The sequence below is a fragment of the Parus major genome, chromosome 6 (assembly GCF_001522545.3).
Source record: "Parus major isolate Abel chromosome 6, Parus_major1.1, whole genome shotgun sequence".
Lineage (NCBI taxonomy): Eukaryota > Metazoa > Chordata > Aves > Passeriformes > Paridae > Parus > Parus major.
The window spans coordinates 2,496,491-2,518,223 of NC_031775.1; the positions used below are offsets into that span (position 1 = coordinate 2,496,491).

The 21,733-nt window shown below is 49.7% G+C and overlaps 1 protein-coding gene across 2 annotated transcripts; it reads left to right on the forward strand.

Moving 5' to 3' along the window:
- The first annotated feature begins 2,562 nt into the window (after positions 1-2,562).
- Positions 2,563-19,624, forward strand: ASAH2 (N-acylsphingosine amidohydrolase 2). 2 transcript variants are annotated; one of them, XM_015632421.3, is made up of 21 exons: positions 2,563-3,531; positions 4,509-4,645; positions 6,119-6,204; positions 6,588-6,737; positions 7,208-7,384; positions 7,703-7,830; positions 8,229-8,306; positions 8,737-8,857; positions 9,532-9,657; positions 9,943-10,029; positions 11,621-11,725; positions 11,827-11,908; positions 12,326-12,441; positions 13,473-13,567; positions 14,418-14,457; positions 15,328-15,423; positions 15,953-16,048; positions 16,641-16,790; positions 17,548-17,607; positions 18,147-18,235; positions 19,091-19,624. In XM_015632421.3, exons 2-21 carry the CDS (start codon positions 4,519-4,521, stop codon positions 19,281-19,283), a joined length of 2,202 nt encoding a protein of 733 aa, XP_015487907.1. In that variant the 5' UTR covers positions 2,563-3,531; positions 4,509-4,518; the 3' UTR covers positions 19,284-19,624. The 2 variants fall into 2 exon arrangements, with proteins under 2 accessions (XP_015487907.1, XP_015487903.1); XM_015632417.2 differs by lacking the exon at positions 2,563-3,531 and adding an exon at positions 3,546-4,237.
- Positions 19,625-21,733: the final 2,109 nt, after the last annotated feature.

Here is a 21,733-nt window from a genome sequence, read left to right on the forward strand (position 1 = left end):
TTCAGTTCAGCTGTCACTCAGTGACCTGCGCAGGATTTGGAGTTCAGAAACTGCAATTGCTCCAATTTTGCTTCTTTTCCATTCAACCTGCCCTTCCTAAACTTCCCACGTGTTGGGGTGCAGCGCTGGTAACTGGGTTCTTTTCCTTAGGACTGAGAGTGACGAGACAGAGGCTGTCTTCTCGTGTTCAGACTTGGCTGTTTATTCTTCTCTTATCTATATTACATATATACAGGGTACAAGGAGCTACATTCACTCAGATAGGTGCAAAATGGTACAAAGGACTTCTTCAAGGTCTTTTATATGTCTATTTATCCAATTAACAAATGCCAAGTAAATTATTTTTCTTAGTGACCCAGTGACCCGACACCTGTGTGCTGCACTGCGGCATTTTCTACCCAATCACTCATTATTTCCCAAAAATTCCTAGAAGAAGGAGATGAAGAAGGAAGAAGAAGGAGAAAGGGACAACACCCTAAGTCCTCCATCTTGTCTCTGATTTTTTAGAAGAGCTTAAACCCTGAACTCTAACTTTCTCACCTAGTGACTTAAGGAAACTCTCTAACTCACACTCCTACTCCCAATGGGAGTCTCCATGGTGTTGTGTGAAATTCCTTGGATGTCAGAGCCAGGTATCATAGACAAGGGCACATCTCCTGTGCCTCTGACTCCGACACCCAGCGTGCTCCCAGCTGTTTTTTCCAGCAGGAGATCACTGTTTGCCACCACAATGAGGTGATCCCACTTCCAGCTGCTGCTTGAAGTAGGGGTGTGTGTTTTGACCAGGGAAAGTGGGGAAGAGAATCCACATGGTGCTGCCTAAAGCACCCTTGCCAAAGCCTGGCAGGGTTCTTGCTGACAGCTTTGTGCAAACACTTTGCCCCCTGCCATCCTGATCCCGAGCAAAAGGGACTTTGGCCATTCTCTGTTAAATAAACAACGTTATATAAGAGGCCTCTTCATTGCTGTGAAGGCTCTGGGGGCTGAGAGAGCTCTGAGGGCCCCTCACACCCAGGATCTCAGGCTCTGGGGAGCAGCTCAGCTCTGGGCAAGCCCCCTGCTGATGCTGAGATGATGATTGCTCCAATTTTCTGCTCAGGACCTGGCCAGGGCTGGGCAAACAGGCTGGAATCAAGGCTTCTGTCCTGCAGGGATGAGCGAGGCCGTGACACTGGAGAATTGCCCACCATCCACTGTGGCTTCTCAGGAAAAAAGGGATTTTTACCCCCTAGAACAAGGGGGAAAAAAGGCTTGTGATACAGCCAGTTTCAGGAATCCTTCCAGGCCTTCTAATTTAAAAAAACAAAGAAGGGATTTTCAGTCTCTTCATTGCCTATCAGAAAAAGTTTGGTTTCAGAAGGTTTACAGAGAAGATCGTGGCCTGAGCATTTTAAGAGAAGAGTTTAGTTTTACCCAGCCCCAGCTTGGATGGTTTGCAGAAATGGAGCTCTCCAAGACACCAGGAAATGCTGGTTTTAAAGTGAAATCTGGGTGCTGTAGGAAAGGGCCACTTCCTTGAAATGATCTGGTCTAGCTCAGAAGGGATGAGGAACTGGAAAATGAGGAGAGGAAAGGGAAGCAAATGTTTAATGGGTTTATATTTCAAAGCAAATGTTCTTAACTTATTTTATTTTTCCTGTGTGGAGGTAGTTTGAATCCTCTTTCTTAATGATTTGGAAGCACAAGGTCCACTGATGAAGGAAATGCACATTTGGCCATCTGTGTTGAGTGGTTTCCCTTCTGTCAGCTTTTTCCTGGTTCCTTCAGCGGATCCATTAATCCCAAGAGGGTTTAAACACTTTTCCTGCTGAGGATGAAATGCCTGTGCTGTTTGCAGCCCCTGGATGTGCCTGGGGAGGTCACAGAGCGCAGTCCTGTGGTAGCAGTGATGGGGAGGAGCCTTTTTTCAGGAGGATCAAGGTTGTAAAGAAAACATTGCTTTCTTTAGACTCATTTGGCACAGAATGGCACGGGGAAGAAGCTGGAGGAATCCTGGTCTTGGGAAGGAGGGTGGTCTGTGGGAACTTTTCACCTTCCTCACATTTCCACATGCAGGGGGGCATTCAGAGGGACTTACCAAGCCCTTAGCACTTAGGCTGAGGTCTTTGCAGCCCAAAAGTGCCTTTTCTGCACCAAAAAGCTCCTTCCTGCTTCTGTAGTTCTGGGCCTGGACAGGGTCACGTCACCTGGGGGAGATGGGGAGCTGTGGGTCCCCAGAACCTCAACAGGAAAAGAACTTAAAATACTCCCCAAGGCATGTTTTGAGCTGTCATCAGTCTCCCTTTTCCTCCTCCAGCCCCAGCCACAGGTGGTTACAAAGCCAATTTCCCTCAGCTATTTTCATTTTGTGGGGTGAGGCTGGCAGGACGCTCCGTCACTGTAACAATTCCTTAAAACTCCATCTCTCAGCTTTTCCTGATGCTCCAGCAGGTGTATCACCTGCAGGAAAAGCTCTTTCCCAACCTGTTCCTGCCTCATCCCCTTCCCAGCAGCTCTCCCATGCCAGCAGAGCAACCACTCCATGGTTTTGTGTGTCCTCTTCAGTTCCCCTCGAGGCCTTTGGGACCCGAACATTCCCAGGAGCACAGCAGTGTCCGGGAATATCTGCCAGCCCACATGGCACAGCAGGCTGTTCCCAAGGCCAGCAGGTTCCTTGGGAATTGCAGCCAGGAGATAAGGTATCAGTAAATCGTGTTTCTCCCCACCAGCCGGTCCAAAAACCACGGAGCCAAAGGGCAACGCTGAACGTGACCTTGAGGCGCTGACGCAGACATTGCCTGGAATGTTAACCCTTGGATCAGGGATGCGCCACGGGAAAGGTGATGAAAAGCTGAACCTCCTGAGAGGGGAGGGAAAATGCCAGAGGTGCTCCCAGCTCTTAATTCCCACCACAATGCTGGAGGGAGGAAGGGCCACAGCTGGTTGGATCTTCCCTTCCCACTGCACCAACATCTGAGGGTGTGAGAGGTCCTGGCATTTTGGGGAGGAGCAAAGTGCCAAAACCCTTTGGATAAAGTGTATTTGAGCAGCTGGAGAATTTATCCAGGCCTATCTGAGACTTGAAAAAAGCTGTTTTTTAACAAGTAAAGTTTTTGCCAAATAGAAATACATTAATGAGAAGTATTTTACACTTAAAATTGTGTTTCCAAGTTCTTCTAGTAGAGCATGGAAACCCTGAGCACTGAAGTTCCATGAGAATCAGGACTGGAAGCAGCCACCATTCCACAGGCTGGACAAGCTGTGATGAGGCAGAAGAGGAAAAAAACATCCCATTCCCAAATTCCTCGAGCACCAGAGCCGAGCGGCGCAGTCCTGGAAAAATGACTTTGGGAGAGGGAGGTGCTGTCTGCAGCTTCACATAAACACACGGGGGAAAACCTTCCATCACCTCCTTGTGGGATTCAAATTATTGATTGGTTTCTCCTTATCTTGTGCCACGCTTGACTCACGGCGTTACTCAGCAAGAATTTTCCAGCTGAACTTTCCAGCTTGGAGCAGGTCTGGAGCTGGGAGCCGCTGGGACGAGCTCAGGTAATCCCGCTGGAGATTCCCCTGGGATCCCGTAGGATCGCTCTTTGTATCTCCCAGTGGCTTTGGGGCAGTTTTGTCAGAGGGATGATGAGAAGAGCCAGGCTGATGTGTTTTGGGCTGGTGCTGGGGTAGCTCTGGACAGCGGATGGTGCCTGGCAGCCAGTGCCACGCTCAGGGAATAAAGAGGGCAGGATGGAAACCTGTGACATTTGATTTGTTGTCACTAAAATATTTGCTCTGTGAAGTTCAGTCCTGACCCTGAGTGCTGTAGCGAAAGCAGCTGATAAGAGAGGTCACCTGGAGCAAGTCTAAGTGACCACTTAGAAGCTGATTTCTGACTGCAACATTTTCAGGACCACAAGTGCTCATTCCAGCAGTTGTTTCCTGCGGGTTCATTGTTTCCAGGGCACATTGCCTGTGAGGAACAACCTGGAGGCAGGAGCTTTACCAGAGCTGGAGAATGTTACTGCCAGGAAAATCAGATGCTCTGCCTCATTCTTCCCTTTCTAATCACAGAATAATCCCAGACTCACAGATTGGGATGGGTTGGGAGGGACCTTGAAGAGGAGATTCCTAAATTGATGTTTATTGTGGTGACAATATTATCTCCTGACATGCTCTGAGCTTCAGCATCTCCTCCAGCCACTCAGAGAACACAGGACCTGGTGGAATATTGTGGGGTTTATTCCCAGATCTCTTCAGAAGGGTGAGCAAAGTGCCTTGGGAAACACAGGGTCAGGGGTTTGGGTGCTCTCCCTGCAGGTCCTGTCAGGACTGGTGTCAGACAGTGATTGCTGCCGGCAGGAGATACTTTTTTGCTGTCTTAAGCTGAAAAATAAATCTCCATTTCCTTCTCTGTGCTGCTGCCATCTCTGACACTGGGGTGGGGGACACAGCTCTCTGGGGGTGGGGTGTGAGCTCTGGGTGGGATGTGCCCCTCACTGGGATGTCCCACGGGCTCCTTTCTGCCCCCACAGTGCCCCCACCATGCATGGAAAGAGGTCCAGGTGTTCCTTCTCCCGGCTGGAGGTGATCCTGATCGTGTGCCTGGTGCTGATGATCGCCCTGACCGTGGTGCTCCTGGTCCTGCACTTCCTCACCAAAAACAACAATGGCAAGTGGAGCAATCCCAGCCCCTCCAAGCCCTCTGCTCCTGGCGGGGTGCCCAGGGCAGGATTTAAATTAAAGGGGGACAGGTAGAGGTTCCCCAGGCCACTGCTGAGCTGCCACCACCGCCCCTACACGTGGTCCTTTCACCCAGGCACAGCAGCAGGAGCAGGGGGGTCACAGCAGCAGCTCTGGGCATGGATGCACAGCTCCAGGGATGGGGTGAGGTTGGCTGCCAGCATCCATCCCTTCCTTCCATCCTCCCTTCCCTCTCTCTGCCTGCTGCAGAGGGTCCTGAGAGCTCCTCACTCCCAGGATTTGTTTTACAACCCCATCCCAGCCCACTAATGCCTCCAACCCCATCCCACAGGGCACGAGGGTCTCGGGAGCTGGACTCAACATCTCAGCAGTGGGACCTTCCAGCTTCTAGATTTTGGTCTCAAATTGGGTGTAGTTCACATTTAGGACTCAAAACTTCATGGTTTTAAGCTGTAACACGTCAGAGTTTTGCACAAGTGATTCTCCTCTGTGTCAGAGCTCAAGAAGGAGGAGGAGGAGGAGGAGGAAGGGTAGTTCTAAGGGGGTGGCCCAGTTGGCTGGTGTCATTTTAAATGACAGAAATGGCATCAGTCTGTGGCCAGTGTGAGTGTTTCCCTTCTGTGTTCCAAGTGACAGCCCAGGAAAGGCCAGGCTGGGAAGATGGAGTGTCCCCTGATCCCAAAGCCCTGCCTCGGGCAGCAGCAGCTGTGGGAACAGAGCAAGCACACAGAAATATTTCATATTTTCCCACTGTATTATCTCAGGCTGCAGTGATTTGTGGCTCTGGGAACTCCTGAGATGCAGATAACCTTTCTGATTGATTATGATTTGATAGCCCTCTATGACTTTTCTTCCACGGGTTTGTCCATCCTGGAAGGATTTCTGCACCTTCCCGGTGGCTGGGGTGGGACACCACCTCCTTTGGGAGAACCTTTCCTCACCATCTGGCTGGAGATCACTGCTCAGAACTGCTTTTCCCTTCCCTGAGCTTCAGCTGGCTCTGCTGTGATATTTTTGTGGGGAGGACCAGGGCACCAGCACAAGTGGTGGATGTGCCCTTCTCTCTCCCCTAGTCCTTTCCCGGTAGCTCCTGGCACCCCATCCCTTTTGTCTTATCCCTGCTGAGCTGAATTGTCTTTGGGAAACAGCACTTGGATCTGGCTCCTGCGTGGTACTGGTGGGCTTGGAGGGTTTAACTGGGAACTCTGGGCTGTTCCCCCTCACTGTGCATCACCACCCATCTGACACAGCCCAGTGACCCCTCTGGAGAGCTCCCCGGGTGGTTCCTCATTCCTGCTCCACCCAGAGGTCTTCACAGCCTGGGCACATTGACAGCCCACTGGAAATCCACTCAGAGCACTCAGCCAGAGCTCTTTGGCCTCTTTTGTCCCTGATTCTGCTCGCTCCCGTGTGCCCTGATCTGCCAGCTGTTGTTCTACAGATTCCAACAACATAGCAGAACCAGCAAAGTACTTGGTGGGTGTTGGCAGAGCTGACTGCACGGGGCCTGTGGCACAAGTGCCTCTGGTGAGTTGGGGGAATTCCTCATGGGGTTGCTGAAATACTGCTTTTTCATCCTTTGTGAGTGTTTTTAGGCAGGATTTCTGGTTTAGAGCCTCTGCCTTGCCAAATGTGTGTCGCCTTCAAACTTAAGTTGAAATGTCTTTGAGGTTTGGAGCAAGGTGGGCTGGTGGGAAGTGTCCCTGCCCATGGCAGGGGCTTGGAAGGAGCTGGGCTTTAAGGCCCCTTCCAAGCCCAAGCATTCCATGATGGTTGGAATTGCAGGGTGACACGGAGTCACAGCTCGGAGCTGTTGAATGAGTCCTCTGACCCCTGGGCAAATCTGCTCAGGAAAATGAGTACAGAGGCATAAAAAGCTCAGGATTTCTGATGGAGCTCCTCTCTTGCAGATGGGATATGCCAACCCCGACCAGGTGGGTGGGGGGCTCCTCTCACGCCTCTACAGCCGAGCCTTCATCGTGGCAGACCTCAAGAACTCCAGGCGGGTCGTCTTTGTCAGTGCTGACATTGGAATGGTGTCCCAGAGAGTGAGGCTGGAGGTAGGGGGCTGCAAAGGAAGGGCTGGGGGCTTGCTTTCTTTGGGATTTCCTTGGGGGGATGCTGTGTCTCTGCTGGAGAAGAGCTTTGCACCGCTCAGCAAATGAGGCTGGACTTTGCTCACTCTTCTCTTAGTGGAAAAGTTACCGGGAGTTTGTTGGAATCACAAATACATTATCATGCTGCCTCTAATGCAGCAGAGGAGGGAGGGAAGGAGGGAGGTGCTGGAGAGCTGTGGATCATCCTGGCATGATCTGGGATTCACTTCAGGTTGGATTTAAAGGTCTTTCACCAGATATTCCTATTTTGAAGTTCTTGCCAAGCCCACAGCTACAACCTCCTTGTTGTGCCAGGCAGGAAGAGAAGCCTGAGGAGGGGGATGGATGGTTGAGGATTTTGCAAGAGCTGGGCCCAAATCTCCGTAGCCTTTGGGCACGAGAAGGGGTTTTTAGGAGCACCTCCTTCCTCCCAGGTGCTGAAGCAGCTGCGGAGCAAGTACGGCCAGCTGTACCGGCAGGACAACGTCATCCTCAGCGGCACCCACACGCACTCGGGGCCCGGGGGGTACTTCCAGTACACCCTGTTCTGGATCACCAGCAAGGGGCTGGTCAGGCCAGCCCTCAGCTCCATCGTGAACGGCATTGTGAAGGTCGGTGTCACCCAGTTCAGCGTGTTGGCCTTTGGGGTGGCAGCTCCACGTGGCACGGCCTGAAACACGCTTTGAGGCGGGCTTGTGCTTGCCAGTGAAAGCAGCTCAAAAAGCAGAAGCTTTGCACCCTTTCTTCAGAGGCAGCTGTTGGTAGTTTAAAAATGTTACCATAATGTTCTAGAATTTTAGAGAAAAAAATCCCAAACAAACAAGCACCCCCAAATTCCAGGAAAGGGCTGGGGAGGGAAAGAAAGAGTTTTCCTGGATAACCTCCCGTGTGCCACACAGGTTGATACCCCCTGTCTTGCTGCTTTGCAGAGCATAGGTATTGCCCATGAGAGCATGAGGAGAGGAAGGCTCTTTATAAACAGAGGCACAGTAGAAAACAGCCAGATCAACCGGAGCCCTTTCTCCTACCTCGCCAACCCGCAGTCCGAGCGGAAAAGGTAAAATCTCCCCAGGCAGGAGGGAGAAATTAATGGCTTGAAAAGGATTTGAAAGCTGTAGTTGCCCTCTCCAGGCATGAGGAATTGGTGAAGGATGTGACCTTGTGCTTTATTTAACAAGTAAAAGGTCAGAGGGCATTAAAGTGAGGTCCTTGGTGCATGGATTTGTGTCATCCCCATTCCCTGGAGGAGCGGTGCCGGAGGACAGTGGCAGCCAGAGCTCTTCCCTCACCTCCCCAGCTGGTTTCAGACACCTCTCTAAGGCCTCACTGTGCACTGGCAGTATCTGCAATGACCTTTTCACATCCTGGCTCAGCCTAGTGGGGATTTAACCTGCCAGAGCGGTGCAGAGCATGGCCCTGACTCTGATGGGGTTTCCCGGCTTTGTTCCCATCCAGGTATTCATCCAACACGGATAAAGAAATGCTGGTGCTGAAGATGGTAGATGAGGATGGATCTGATCTAGGCCTTATCAGGTACCGACCACCAGAGCAGCAGGTTTCTCTCCATACCCTCATTATTTTTTGTAAGAACAAAAGTGCTCCATTCTTCCCCCTTTTTTACATGACTGATTCCTCCTCGTTCCTTTGAATATGAAAATCCCTGCAAAATATAATTCTCTGGGTTACTGCAAGAGTCAGGTCAGGCCTGAAGGAGCTTGGTGGCCCTGATAATGACAGTGACAAATTCTTGTGGCCTCAAGGCCTGGATTGTTACAGCCAGGAGCCCCCCTGGCTGGGAAGGGAGAGGATGGGAATCCTGTGCCCTTGTTAATCCAGCCCTAAGCACCACGAGTCTCTGTGTGTATTCTCCCAAAGAAAATCCCCACAAACACATGAGATTGAGCAGGTCTGAGCTGCTGCACAGAGTGACCAGAGCACTTTCTGTGTGTGCCTTGTGACCCAGCTGGTTTGCCGTGCACCCGGTGAGCATGAACAACTCCAACCACCTGGTGAACAGCGACAACGTGGGCTACGCCTCCTACCTGTTCGAGCAGGAGAAGAACAGGGGGATGCTCCCCGGAGAGGTGGGAGTGCCCAAAGGAACGGGTGAAACAGGGCTGGGACAGGGAGGGCAAACAGAGACACAAGGACTGAGGTGAATGCTTTATTTCCTTTCTTCCTCTACAGAAGGGAAACAGGAAGGTGTATTCTTGACTTTACGAACTAGTAATCAGTGGCAGTTATTCAGTCTTGAGGAATTACATTTGTTTTGATTAAAATCTGGGGAGGTTGTGGTTGCCCCTGGAAGTGCTCGAGCCTAGAACAACCAGGAAAGTGTCCCTGCAGTCAGCTCCAATAGTTCTCACCCAGTAAATCAGTCATGGTGATTGCCTGGAAGGGAAAAAATTCCTGTGCAAGGTGCTCCAATGACCCATAAACATCTGATCAGCAACTTGAGAAGCCAGGGACATGCTGGGAAGGGCTGAGGTGGAAGAGGGGGAGGAGGAAACACTGCCTGCACACCAAGGTGGTGTGAAGTTCTCCCTGCAATGGCATGGTGTGCATCCAATTCTCTCCTGCTCTTCCTGCCCTACCCATGGGATGTGCCTAAACCCCCTCCCCCCCATTCCAGTGCTCCCAGTGACTCTGGGAATAAACCAGAGTCCTGCTTGCTGATCGCAGCGGCTGTGGGGAGAGCTGCAGGTGGGCCTTGCAGCTTTCCCTGCAAGGCACTGCAATGCTCCTCTGGCCTTGGCAGGGCTCTTTTGTGGCCGCCTTTGCCTCATCCAACCTGGGAGATGTGTCCCCCAACACGCGGGGCCCGTTCTGCGCCAACACGGGCGAGTCGTGTGACAACCCCCAGAGCACCTGTCCTGTCGGAGGGGTGAGTGTGTCCCACCTTCTGCAGAGCCGTGCATGGAGAGGGCACCAAAAGTAAAAAATCACCTCTTCTTGGGCTGCCCTGGGCGCCACTTCCAGGAATTAACTGCGCTTTGCCCCTCACCCCCAATTTTCTGGTCATTCACCCTGAATTTTCCTTGAGTGTAATAACCCTGTGCCTAATTTTGATGTGGCCTGCCAGAAGCTCTCAGTTCCCAGTTCCCAGGGTCTGACAGCCTGGCAGTGCCAGATGCTCTCCATAATCACTGATCACCAAATTTCCCGACAGGCAGCCATGTGCATGGCCAAGGGGCCAGGGAAAGATATGTTTGAGAGCACCAGGATTATAGGGCAAAATATCTACTTGAAAGCAAAGGTAAGGCATATTCTGCTTTCTGAGTGTGTGTGAGTGCTGCTGCGACAGGAATTCATGCTCATTTAAGTAATTTGATCAGCCTTGTGGATCCCTTCCCTCTGGATATTCCATATTCCATATTCCATCTTCTATCTACCTTGTATCTTCCATATTCTATCTATCTTGCACCTGTTTTGGTGAATGTTTGTAGGTTCAAATTACTCCAAAGTTCCTTGATTTTGTTTTTAATGAGTAAATGAGCTCTGCAACCAGCTGCTGATGTCTCTGTCTGCCAGAATCAAGAGGATCTCAGAGCCTGGAATTTGTTAGGCTTAGGACTGTGTAGGAAATCTTAATGGTGGGGAAACATTTCTTCAGGTGTAACACATCTGATTAGAAACCTGAATTTAGACTGGACAGCACATTCCTTTTTTTAGATACATCATTGCAGGTGCTGTCATTTAAAAATGTTGCTTTGGGGTTTTTAATCTCACTATTCCTCACTGGGATATAATGAGGATGTCCCCTCTTATCCTCTTCCTTCTCCCTCCCATTCATCTCAAAGGCATTGTGACAGGAAAAATCCTCCTGGAAGAGCTCAGAGACACCACCACCACCACTTGTGGGCCAGTTTGCCATCACATTCCCAAACCGACATAAATGTGGGGTAAAATGTGTGGCTTGAACCCCCACAGAGGATGCTCCCCTTGCTCTGCTTGGCATTGCATTTCCTCAGCCCTGAGGGCTCCCTTTTGTCACCTGGGGGCTCTAAAGCCTCCCTGGATTGAATTTGTTGGTGTGATGTGAGAGCAGTGAGTGCAAGGAGCGCTTTTGGCAGCACTTCAGGGACAGCAGCTTGTAGGAACTGGAGCATGTCCAGCAGAGGAGGAAGAGCAGGAGGCTTGGTGCTGGCTTTTCCTTTAATCACTGTTTCAGAGGCTGTGCCCTGAAGTCACTCCAGGCTGATCGTGCCTCTGTCCCCATTGTGAGAGTCCTGGTGTGTGCATCAAACACAGGGGAAAAGAAAACCCTGCTGTTGTCTTTAACACCTCAGACTCCTGGCCTTCAAAGGCTGTGCCCTCAGCTCCTTCCAGGAATGTCATTAAACCTGTACAACTTCTGGCAACCCTTCCCACGGGCCAACCTGAGGCTGGAAAATCATTCCCTGAAGGGCTGAGTGTGTGTAGTAAATACCTGCAGCTGTCAGGGGTGCAGTAAACACATGGCAGAGTATTTATTATCTTTAAGGCACTGAGTAGAGCAAAGCTCTTCTTTCTCACAGATAACATTTTTTCTGCTTGGTCTAAGATGTGAGAAATGCCAAGAGGCGGCAATCAGGAGATGGAAGATGCCATCCTGCTGAAGTAGGGGCATGTTTAGGTGTAAAAAGGAAATGTCCTCCCTCTCTGAGACAGGGAGGGCTTGCAGGGCACGGGGCATGCAGGGTGTAGAGTCAGGGTGACAGAAACAAAGGAATTTGGGAAGTACAGTGCCTGGAAGAGGCCCCGGGAAGGTGTAACAAGGAAATGATCCATATGGCTGCCCCTCAGCAGAGCTGGGTTCCTGACCACTTGTCCTTCAAGGATGTTTTTCCACCTCGTGTGTCCCTTAGGAGCTGTATGAAAAAGCCTCCCAGGAGGTGACAGGGCCCCTGAGCTCAGCCCACCAGTGGGTGAACATGAGCAACGTGTCCGTGGAGCTCAACGCCACACACACGGTGAGAGCGCCAGGAAACTCCCTGCTCCCGCAGCAGCAGCTGCCACAGTGAGGGAAACAGGTTTTCCCTCTTATTCCCTCCCTTCTCCCCCTCTGATTTAGGTTAAAACCTGTAAGCCAGCCCTGGGGCACAGCTTTGCTGCAGGGACTATTGATGGAGTGGGGGCTTTCAACTTCACCCAAGGTAATTTGGGGGCAGGTCCCAATGCGGCTTTGCATGGCCAGGGAGGGGTTGGCATTCCCCAGGGAGACTGGAACCCCTGCAGTCACTTCACAGCATCCAAAGGAATGGTTTTTAGGCAGGTGGGGGAAACCCCTCACAGGTTTGTCTGTGTCCATTCTGGAAAAGGTATGGCCATGCCCTGGAGGAAGGAGAGCAAGGGGATGGGGGATAGGGGAATTAAGAGCTGGTTTGGGATTCCCCTGCTCATTTGTTCCCATTACCTGAAGGCTGCCAGGAGCTGAGCTGGAGCTCTGCAAAGCACCCCAGGAGAGGGAGGTGGTCAGTGCCCACTGAGAAATGTCCCAGGCCTGTGAGCAGGGAGTCTGGGAGCTGCTGGGGCAGCTGAGGAACGCTGTTAAAAGATGTTTCCCCCTCAAGGCGCGGTAGAAGGGGACCCATTTTGGGACCAAATCCGGGACCAGCTGCTGGGAGAGCCATCGAACGAAACCAAAGCCTGCCACAAACCCAAGCCCATCCTCTTCAGCACAGGGGAGGTAAGGACACTCCCATGGGGAGTGCAGGGATCACCGGGCTGGGATCACAGACCCCAATCCCTCAGGGCTTTGTTGGGGAGCTACAGGCAATGTCTGTGATGTCTGGTGAAGAACAAGGAGGGAGCACAGGCTGCACGGGCTCTGCAGAGCTGCTGCTCCATCGATCCCAGCCCATCCCCATGCCCAGGGCATGGCTTGGTGTTTCTGAGCTCTCCCCAAATCCTGCTCGACAGCTCTAAATGGAGATCACTGTCCCTTGTCCCACCTGGCGCTCCCTTGGCACTGAGGCAAATGCGCTGCTGCCGAGCAGAGGGATCCTGTCCAGGGCTCTTCAGAGCACTTAGACTGTCTGGATAAGGAAATTCATTGTTACTCCTTTCACCAGCCGCCTTAAAAACTTCCCTGCTGTCACTCCGTGTTCAATCAGCTCCTCACCTCAGCTCTCCTCAGAAGAGGCCCCAGCTCCTCCCAGCCTCCTCCTCCATGCAGGATGGTGTTACTGACAGTAAATTACACTTTATTCTTACGGCTATAGCACATTTTAGGGATACTCTGACAGGCCTCCTGCTTCTGATGTGCTTCACAAGCTCTTGTCATTCATGTTTTGCCCCCAGCAAATTGCTCCTCAGAAAAAAAACCCAAACATTTTTGGCCTGCTGGAGTGGGATTTTTCATCTCCTCATCAATCCCAATTCTACCCTTTTTCTATGCAGGTGAGAGGTCTATAGGTGCTACCCTGGCCTTCTTTACCCACTTTGCCTAAAGCTGCCCCTCTGGCAACACCTTATTTAGGGGATTTTTTGCCTTACCCGTAGTATTTACCTGTGCCTTACATGCCCTTTATGGTCAGACATCATATGAAGGTAAAACACCTTCTCACATGTTTCACAAATAAATTAACTTTAATTGAAAAATAAATTCACAAAATACATTTATCTGCCTGGTTGAGGACTGTAGGAAGTAAAACACCTCAGCTATTTTTTTTTCCCACTAAACCAGAGTATTTATCTGCACTTTTTCACCCCCCTTAGATGACTTGGCCCCACCCCTGGCACCCGGACATTGTGGACGTGCAGATCGTTGCCATCGGATCCCTGGCAATCCTTGCTGTTCCCGGGGAGTTCACGTGGGTATTCCTTGGGCCTTGCTCTATTTATTGCAGCCAGATTTTGTTCAAGCCTCTTGGAACAGTTCTGCCTGCTGGTAGTAATGGGGGTAGGCTCAAAATTGTCCTCAGACTCACCCTGAGAATAATTGAGATGCACACAGGCTTCCTGAATAATTTTGGTTGTGACAAAATGCAGTTTCAAGGAAAACAAAGGAATTTGCTAACTTAGATTCTGGTTTTGGCACCACAAATGTCATAATGATGAATTGCACTGACTGATGGTGGTGCAATGATGCACATTTAAATGGGATAATGATTTATCTCTAGTGTCTTTATTTCTACCCTGCCCTGGGGTGCCTCCAGTCCCTCCCTGGCTGTGGTGATGGGTGTGAAGTGTTTTGAGGTGTTTTGGTTGAACTTGTGCATAGAGGCTTTAAGGGATGTTGGGAAATGCTGGAGCTGCTGTGGGAATTTCTGGTGGGTGCTGCAAGTCCAGCCAGCAATTCCTGCTTTAGATCCCTGCTCTCCCCAAATCCAGGGTGGGTCGGGCTCTGCTGCCAGGGAACAGGGACAGGACAAGGGGAAACGGCCTCAAGCTGTGCCAGGGGAGGCTCAGCTTGGACACCAGGAGGAATTTCTCCATGGCAAGGGAGCTCAGGCCTTGGCAGGGGCTGCCCAGGGAGGTTTGGAGTCCCCATGCCTGGAGGTGTCCAGGGAAGGGCTGGACGTGGCACTCAGTGCTCTGGGCTGGGGACAAGGTGGGGATCAGGCACAGCTTGGACTCCATGGGCTGGGAGGGATTTTCCAGCCTCAGTGATCCTGGGATTCCATGATTCTGGAGCCTAACTTTGTTCCCTCCATGCCCCAGGACCATGTCTGGACGCAGGCTGCGGGAAGCTGTTAAAAGTGTGAGTTGCTGGGGTTTCCCCAGAGCACAGCACGTCTGGAACTTCTCTTTTCCTGAGCCTCCTGGTTTTGCCCTCCTCTCTTCCCAGCTGGGCTCATGGGACTCGTGTCCCACAGATGTTTCCTTCTCCCATTTTCTTCAGAAAGATTTTCCATCTGCTTCCTGACAGGCAGGAGAAATGAATATCCTCCCCAAAACACCAACTGATCGGGTTTCAATCCATTAAGCCAATTCCACAGGGATCCAGGCAGAACTGATGCCAGCAGGAGTTTGGCTCTGGGATGGAGGCGTTCAGCTCCTTAATCCCTACCAGGATTTTGCAACATGAGAACAACTGAAAAAAAAAGAAAAAGAAAAAAAAAAGGCAAAAGTATTTTTTCCCATTTGATTGACACATCCTGGCTGCAGCTTTAATAAAATCCCAATCCCAGATGCTGTCTCCACAATTCACCAGGCCTTTCTCACACTTATATCCCTGATTTTTTTAGGAGTATACAGTCCTAATCAGCTGTATATCAGCTTCCAAAAAAACCCCTAGATTTACTGGAATGTGAGGTCATTTGTACCCTTTTTCCTTGGGGAGTGAATATGAGACCTTAAAAAAGGAAAATTGCACTTGTAGGTTTGCATTCCTGAGCATCCAGCCCCCCTTCCCATATAACTTTGTATTCTGTCCTGGATAATAATAATAATAATAATGCCAACTACCATAACATTAATAATATTTTATATTATATATATATAATATATAACTTTATATATATAATATTGATATAATAATAGTAATAATAACAAGAACAGTAATAATGACAACAGTACAGTTGTGCATGAAGCAGATGTTTCAAGTTAAAGGTTTTATTTCCTTCCTTAGGAATTTGATTCCCATGGGACACCAAAGATGAACATTGTAATTGCAGGTTTGTGCAATGTCTACACCCACTACATCACCACCTATGAGGAATACCAGGTAAATGTTTAAATTTGGGATTGAGTCTGTCTAACTGAGCTCAGCTTTTGGCTCCATGGGCTAATAGTTCATGTGAAATGATGTGTGTTTGGAGTTCTTTTCCCTCACAACCAAAACAGACAGGGAGAATTGGGAGGGAAGGTTGGAAGAACTGGGGTTGGAAGAATCCCACCCCAAAAAAGTTGGAGGGGGAGGCAAGTTGCATCAGAAGCCTTTAAAAGAGGGTAAAAAAAATTTTTTTAAATGTTTTTTTAAAATCTTTTCTAAAAAAGGGTGATAATTGGGAGAGCAAAGAGGGTAAAAACTGCATTAAAGGGAAGAGCGAACAGGCCCTCCTTGTTTGCAACAGGTTGGAGAATGAGGAGTAACCTGAAATTGCAGCAGAAATACTTTGGTGAATTGTTGGGGCTGTCTCCTTATCAGAAAGGGAGTAAATGACCCCACTGCTGATCTTGAGCTGGGTGGGATGGGATGTACAAACCATTCAAGAGCCTTCCCAACCCTCCTCTCCCAAATTTGTCCTTTCCAGGTTCAACGATACGAGGCTGCCTCGACTATTTATGGGCCACACACCCTTTCTGCTTACATCCAGCTGTACAGGGGCCTGGCCAAGGCTATTGCTCTGGTAAGCAGCACTCCCTACATGCCACAGGCTGCTGGGGACACCTAAATCCTGTCAGGGTTGGTGGCTGGTCCTCACTGAGGCCATCTGACTGCTGCCATCGCCCTTCAGAATCCACCCTGAGAAACACTACATGGTATGAAAATAATTCCTGTAATGGGGGTCTGACACCACTTGAGAAATTCTGGGGTTTTGCAGCTGAAAGTGTAGGAAATCAGTACCTCCAACCTTTCAGCACTGCCTGAAGTTGCCGCTTTTCTACCGAAAGGGAAAAAAACCTGCTGCGTTCTTGGTGTGCGTGGTGGTGCCCATTAACACCGGGATACTGGGCAGGAGTGGTGGGCAGGAATATCCTGGGATGTTCTGGGGCTGGATTTAGGAGAACCCAGCTACAGGGCAGCAGGTGTCCTGCAGGGATTGCTCCTGCAGGCAGAGCACAGATGGAGATCCTCTGCTTTGGTTTCACGCTCACTTTATTATTCCTACAATCTGTGCAAGCGGAGGCTGGGAGGCAGAGCCAGAGCAGTGCTGTGGCTCCTCAGGGAACCCTGGCTGTCCATGTGGATGTTTAAGGAGCACATCTTCCCTCTCCCAGAATGCCACTCAGGAGCTGCCCCGTGGTCCAGAGCCCCCACTTTTCAACGTAACCAGTCTGACCCTGCTGCCTTTGCTCAGCGCCGAGAAAGCGCCGGCCAATAAAGACTTTGGGGATGTGCTGGAAGAAGTGAGACAAGAGTATCGAGAGGTGAGGACTTCAGGGAGTCCCTAAAACCTGACTGAGAAATTGCCTTTAAATTCTTTCCCCTCACCCCACAAGTCTGTGAGTTGTGGTGCCCTCAGACCAACCAGGTCTCATCTCTCTGGAGGGCACGGCTGAGAAGGCAGGGACAGAGCATTTCCATGTACTGGATGGGAATAAAATGGGTGAATAAAGGAGAAAATAAAACCCCTTCATTCAACACAAAGCAGATTTCCCCCTCTGCTTCAAAACAAAACAGCAGTTGATAAAGTAGGCAAATATGGTACAGTGATTTTTTACAAGCAGCAATCAGGTCACCTTTGGTGTCTCTGCTGTGGAATGTGAATGAAATGAAATCAAAATGTCAGAAATGGTTCTGTTTTTAATGCTCAGCATTTAGATAAGATTTCAGTTCAGAGCAAGGGCTTTCACCTCACTGCTGTCTCCTTACTCCCTGCAGTAAGGCAGGGAGGCATTCTGAAAAATTTCCCATATTTCTTCCCTTTTTTATGTGCAGTAGTGGAATTTATCAAGGGGACAAGTGGAATGGCAAGGCCCAGAGCAGCAGTACAAAGCATAAATTGTCCACTGCTGTTGCAACAAGTGAAATTATAAATAATTTAAAACAACAGCAACAACAAACCAAGCACAATCAAACACCACAAAAACAACCCACCCCCTAAATGCATCAAATGGCCTCTTCAAAGGATGCTCTTAATGTGCTGCTCAGCCTTTAACACAAACCTCAATTTTCCCTCCCCAGAGAGAAGTTGCTGAAGTGACTTTTGTGGGTGCAAACCCCAGGAACTCTGCAGAGAACGCGGTAAATGGGATGGAATGATGCTGGAATTGGGGTGTTCGGGATTAATGGGTGTTTGGGTAGGATTTTTTCATTGCTGGGAGACCAGAGTGTGCTTTGGGAATTCACAACACCAGAAAGCTTTTGGGGCAAAGAAGTGAATTTGGGCTGTTCATGATCTCTTTATATTATCAAAGCTGAACCTTATTATGTGTTAGACCAAGTCGGTATCCAGGGCAAACCTGGTCTCTAATTTCCATCCTACCTCCCTGCTGCTTTATTTTAACAAAACAAAGGAAATTAGAAAAGCACTCAATTCATTCCATCACTCACCTGGCATGGACATTGTCACTGCCCATTCTCTTCCTACAGGTAAGTTCTTTGCATCATTTATCAGCTTAAATTTGTGCTTTGGCAATAAAATATAGCATTTTTGCCAGTAATTCCCAGATTTGCCAGCAAAGCATGAGGAAGCAGAGTCCCTATCCAGTTTAAAGTGCCACAGAAGGTGGGGACATGCCTGTACCTTCAGTGTCTGCCAAACTCTGGTATTTTTATTCCAGACTGAGCATAACTTCCTGACGGTGGAGAGATACTCCAACATTTCTGACAGCTGGCGCACGGTGCTGAACGACGCCTCCTGGGACACCAGGTGGGTGCCTTGAGAAATTTCCCTGTCCCACAGAATCCAGGGAATCATTCCAGTCTAACCTCATTCCAGAGCTCCCAGCCCCAGGTTAGTCTTGGCCCTGCAGGCCATGCTCTCCAGGGGAGGATCAGCTCATATTTGGGGGGGAGCAATTTGGCAAAACTGGTGTTCCCCTTGGCTCCAGAATCTGGAATGGAGGCTTGTAAATTTGGGAAAGGGAGGAAGAAGGGCAGAAAGTACAGAAGGTTTGTGGTCCAGCTTGCTCCTAGCCTAGATCCATCCCTCTGGCACACTGTGGGGATGAATAAGATGCCAAAGAGAAAAGAGGAGAGACTCACAGGGAAAACTGCCCAGATGTGCTGTGCAGCATAAGCAGACAGCAATTTTGGAAAGTTTGGAAGAAAGAAAAGTTAAGTGTGGAGAGGTCAGCCTTCAGGAAAAATATCCACAAAGCAGCAAGGCTGGTGACACCTTTCAAAGCTGTAGGTGAATCTTCATCAGCTTCCCAAGAAGGGCTCCCTCAGAGCCAGCTGAAAAATCCCTTGTGTCCAGGTGAAGTGTGGGGGTTTTGAGGCTGAACATTCTCTGTAGAGTTTTGGAATTGAGCAGAAGGGCTTTTGCACAAGGAGTCTGTAAAAGAAAATGGGCTTTTGATGTGGAAATGGGTGCCAGAAGTCCTGAGCTCAATAATTAGACTTTGTGATTTAAGTGAGTATTCATCCTCTTGGTTTAACTCTGCCCCTGCACAGGGAGGACTTAAACTGCACTTACCAGGAGTATGTTCATCTCATTGCACGTCGTGAGCTCCAATAAAACGTGGATTTCCTTGCTGACTGCAGTTTTGGGCCTGTTTTGCAGGTTTTACTGGAGCAAAGGATCCCGAGGCCAGAGCAATGTGACCATTGAGTGGCACATCCCGGCTGGCACAGAGCCGGGCCTCTACCGGTTCCGCTACTTCGGGCACTACAAGAAGAGGCCAATCCCCTTCTTGAAAACCATCACGGTCCCGTTTGAGGGCTCATCCTCAGCATTTCAAATCACAGCTCCATAGGTGATCCCACTCCCTAGAGGAATGGTGGTAAATTTGGGCTGTGCAGGATTTGGACTTGGATGATTCTTGTGGGTCCTCTCCAACTCCAGATGATCCAGCAATGTTCTGGGAGGGTTTTTTGTGGCTCTGGACATCCCTGCTGCCCCTTGAGTGCTGCTGGTCATCCTTTGATGTGCAAAGCTTGACTTTATGGAAAGGTCTGGCTTTTCCCTGCACTTGAATCTCCTCATGTGTCCTAAGTAAAGTGGTTCCTGTCCTGGCCAGGCCCAGTTTCAGCTGATTCTTATTGTAATAATGATGTAATTTCTTTACTCATTAAAGCTGTGCCTGTTGATGGTGAATAGGCTGTCCCGGAGGGAATTAGATGGAAATCAGTAAGAACTGAATTGATGAACTAAAGCTGAGGGTGAGGCAGCTCTGAACAGACCCCAGCCTGCTTTTTTGGGAGCATCAGGAAGGACCCAAGGCCAGCAGGCTCTGGCTGGATGAAGGGTCACCCACAGAAGGGCTTGTGGTCCCTCTCCAACCCACACAAGAGCACAGAAGGAAGACACCATTGCAGGGTACAAGGACAGCGCCCAAACCTGCTGGCTGAAAGTGTTTCACCACAAAGAAAGTCCCAGGAATGCAGAGGATCTTCCCAGGAGGGTTTCAGAGCTGCCTGGACAAAGCCATGACCACCTTGACCCAGTGTTGGTGGCAGGTCCCTCCTGAGCTGCCTCCCACCAGCATTGCCATGGGCTGCCATGAGTGGGGACAGCTCCACATTCCCTAAATCTCTTCTGCCCTCTGTAAGTGGTAGAACCAGGGGGCACAGGGAGAAGAAAACACAATCCAGGTCTGGATTTAGGATTCTTGTAGGGTCTGACAGCTAAACAACTGTAAATGTTTAATAAGCTCCAATAATGTGTACCAATTTTGTATGCAATCTCCTTAATTCTTCAGAGAATCATCAATCAGATAATTTTGCCTCTCTTTAAAATCAGTAGGAGAGGATGAATTATTCATTTCCAACCAGCTGCAATCAGTCTCAGACATCCCCATCCGGAGGAGCTCAAAGCAGTCGTAATATTGAGTCAGGAAAAAGAGAGAGCTTTGAAAGAACATCACTGGGAATCAAATCCCTGGAAATGCTCCTGATGGCCTGTTCTAATAACTCCCCCAGCTACCCCACTAACAGAGGGTTTTTTTTTAGTAGGCCATGCTTAGGACATGCAGGACATGTTTAAGCCAGCCAAGCTGGATTGCAAAATGAAAGATCTACCCTCTAAACCATGAACATCTGACCCAAAAGGACTCTCTCATAAAATAATGTTTTTAGGAAGAATGGGAAAGGAAGTTTTGAAATCCAGAATTAGGGTATTTGGAGAGTCCCTTGTGCCCCAGTACAAGTCACCTTATGAAACACCTCCTGTTTATTTGGCTGTCATCAGTGGGCAGGATTTTGAAGTCTGGGGGGCTTTTAAAAATTTTTTTAATTTGTATTTTTAATTTTTTTTTTATTTTCATAATATTTTGTGTGTAGAAAATTCTGTGGGAGAGAAGCCCTTGGTTTTATTTGCTCTGTAACAGCACCGTGGCTGTCGGCAGGCAGCAACCAGCAGCCCGTCCCTGCTTCCCTGCACGCTTTTTGGGGATGCTGTGCCTGGATCCAGCAGCCACTAGGTGCCAGTGCTGTTTTACACGAGAACAAACTCGAGCCAAAGCCTAGAAAAAAAGGAATTTTTCAGGAATTTGGGCACCTCGCCAGCTGTTAAATATAGCCCTCACTACTCCTCGCAGTTGCTCGTCCCGGGCTGCTGTCCCTCGACGTGGAGCCATTTGTGCCCTGCTACGTGCTGGGGAGAAGGGCAGAATTCCACCTTTGTTTTATTTTTGTTGGCGTGGGATTTCAACTACCACGAACTCGGGGAACTTGTGTCCGCAGGCTGAGCTCCTGTGCAGGACTCGAGCACGCCACAACCTCCCCTCCTGCACATCCCGTCCCTTCCCAATTTACCAGCAGAATTAGGAGATGCTAATTTGGGATCTGACCCGCCGCTGTCTCGGGGCTTTGATGCAGGATTTGGGATTTGTTGGATCCTGTGCTTGTCTGGGGCTTTTTCCAGCATCCCACAAGAGGGTATTTGTGTGCAGCCTATCTGCAGCTCTCTGTTTTTTAACATCTCCACAAACTGGGGTCAGATATAGACGGGGTGGGGCTGAGGACCAAGGAATGTCACTCTTGCAATGTTTATTCCTTAAGCAATCCCAAATCTGGATGGGCACAATCCTGTGGATAACTGGAGCCAGGCCAGGATGAGTTTCTGGACATGGAGAGGAGTTTGAGGTGTTCAGGGAGAGAGCAGCCCACCCCAAACATCCCCAAAGGACAGGGGTTGGTGGGCAGGGGCTGTCTGAGCCCTCACCAGCACTTAAAAAAGGACAGCTGAGAACTGGAGTTTTATCCA

Excerpts from the sequence above, each read along its gene's own strand:
- ASAH2 (XM_015632421.3), top strand. The coding sequence starts at position 4,519 with ATGCATGGAAAGAGGTCCAGGTGTTCCTTCTCCCGGCTGGAGGTGATC. Across the intron at positions 11,909-12,325 it reads GGCTTTCAACTTCACCCAAG|GCGCGGTAGAAGGGGACCCA; the intron begins GTAATTTGGGGG and ends TTCCCCCTCAAG. Across the intron at positions 13,568-14,417 it reads GCTGTTCCCGGGGAGTTCAC|GACCATGTCTGGACGCAGGC; the intron begins GTGGGTATTCCT and ends TCCATGCCCCAG.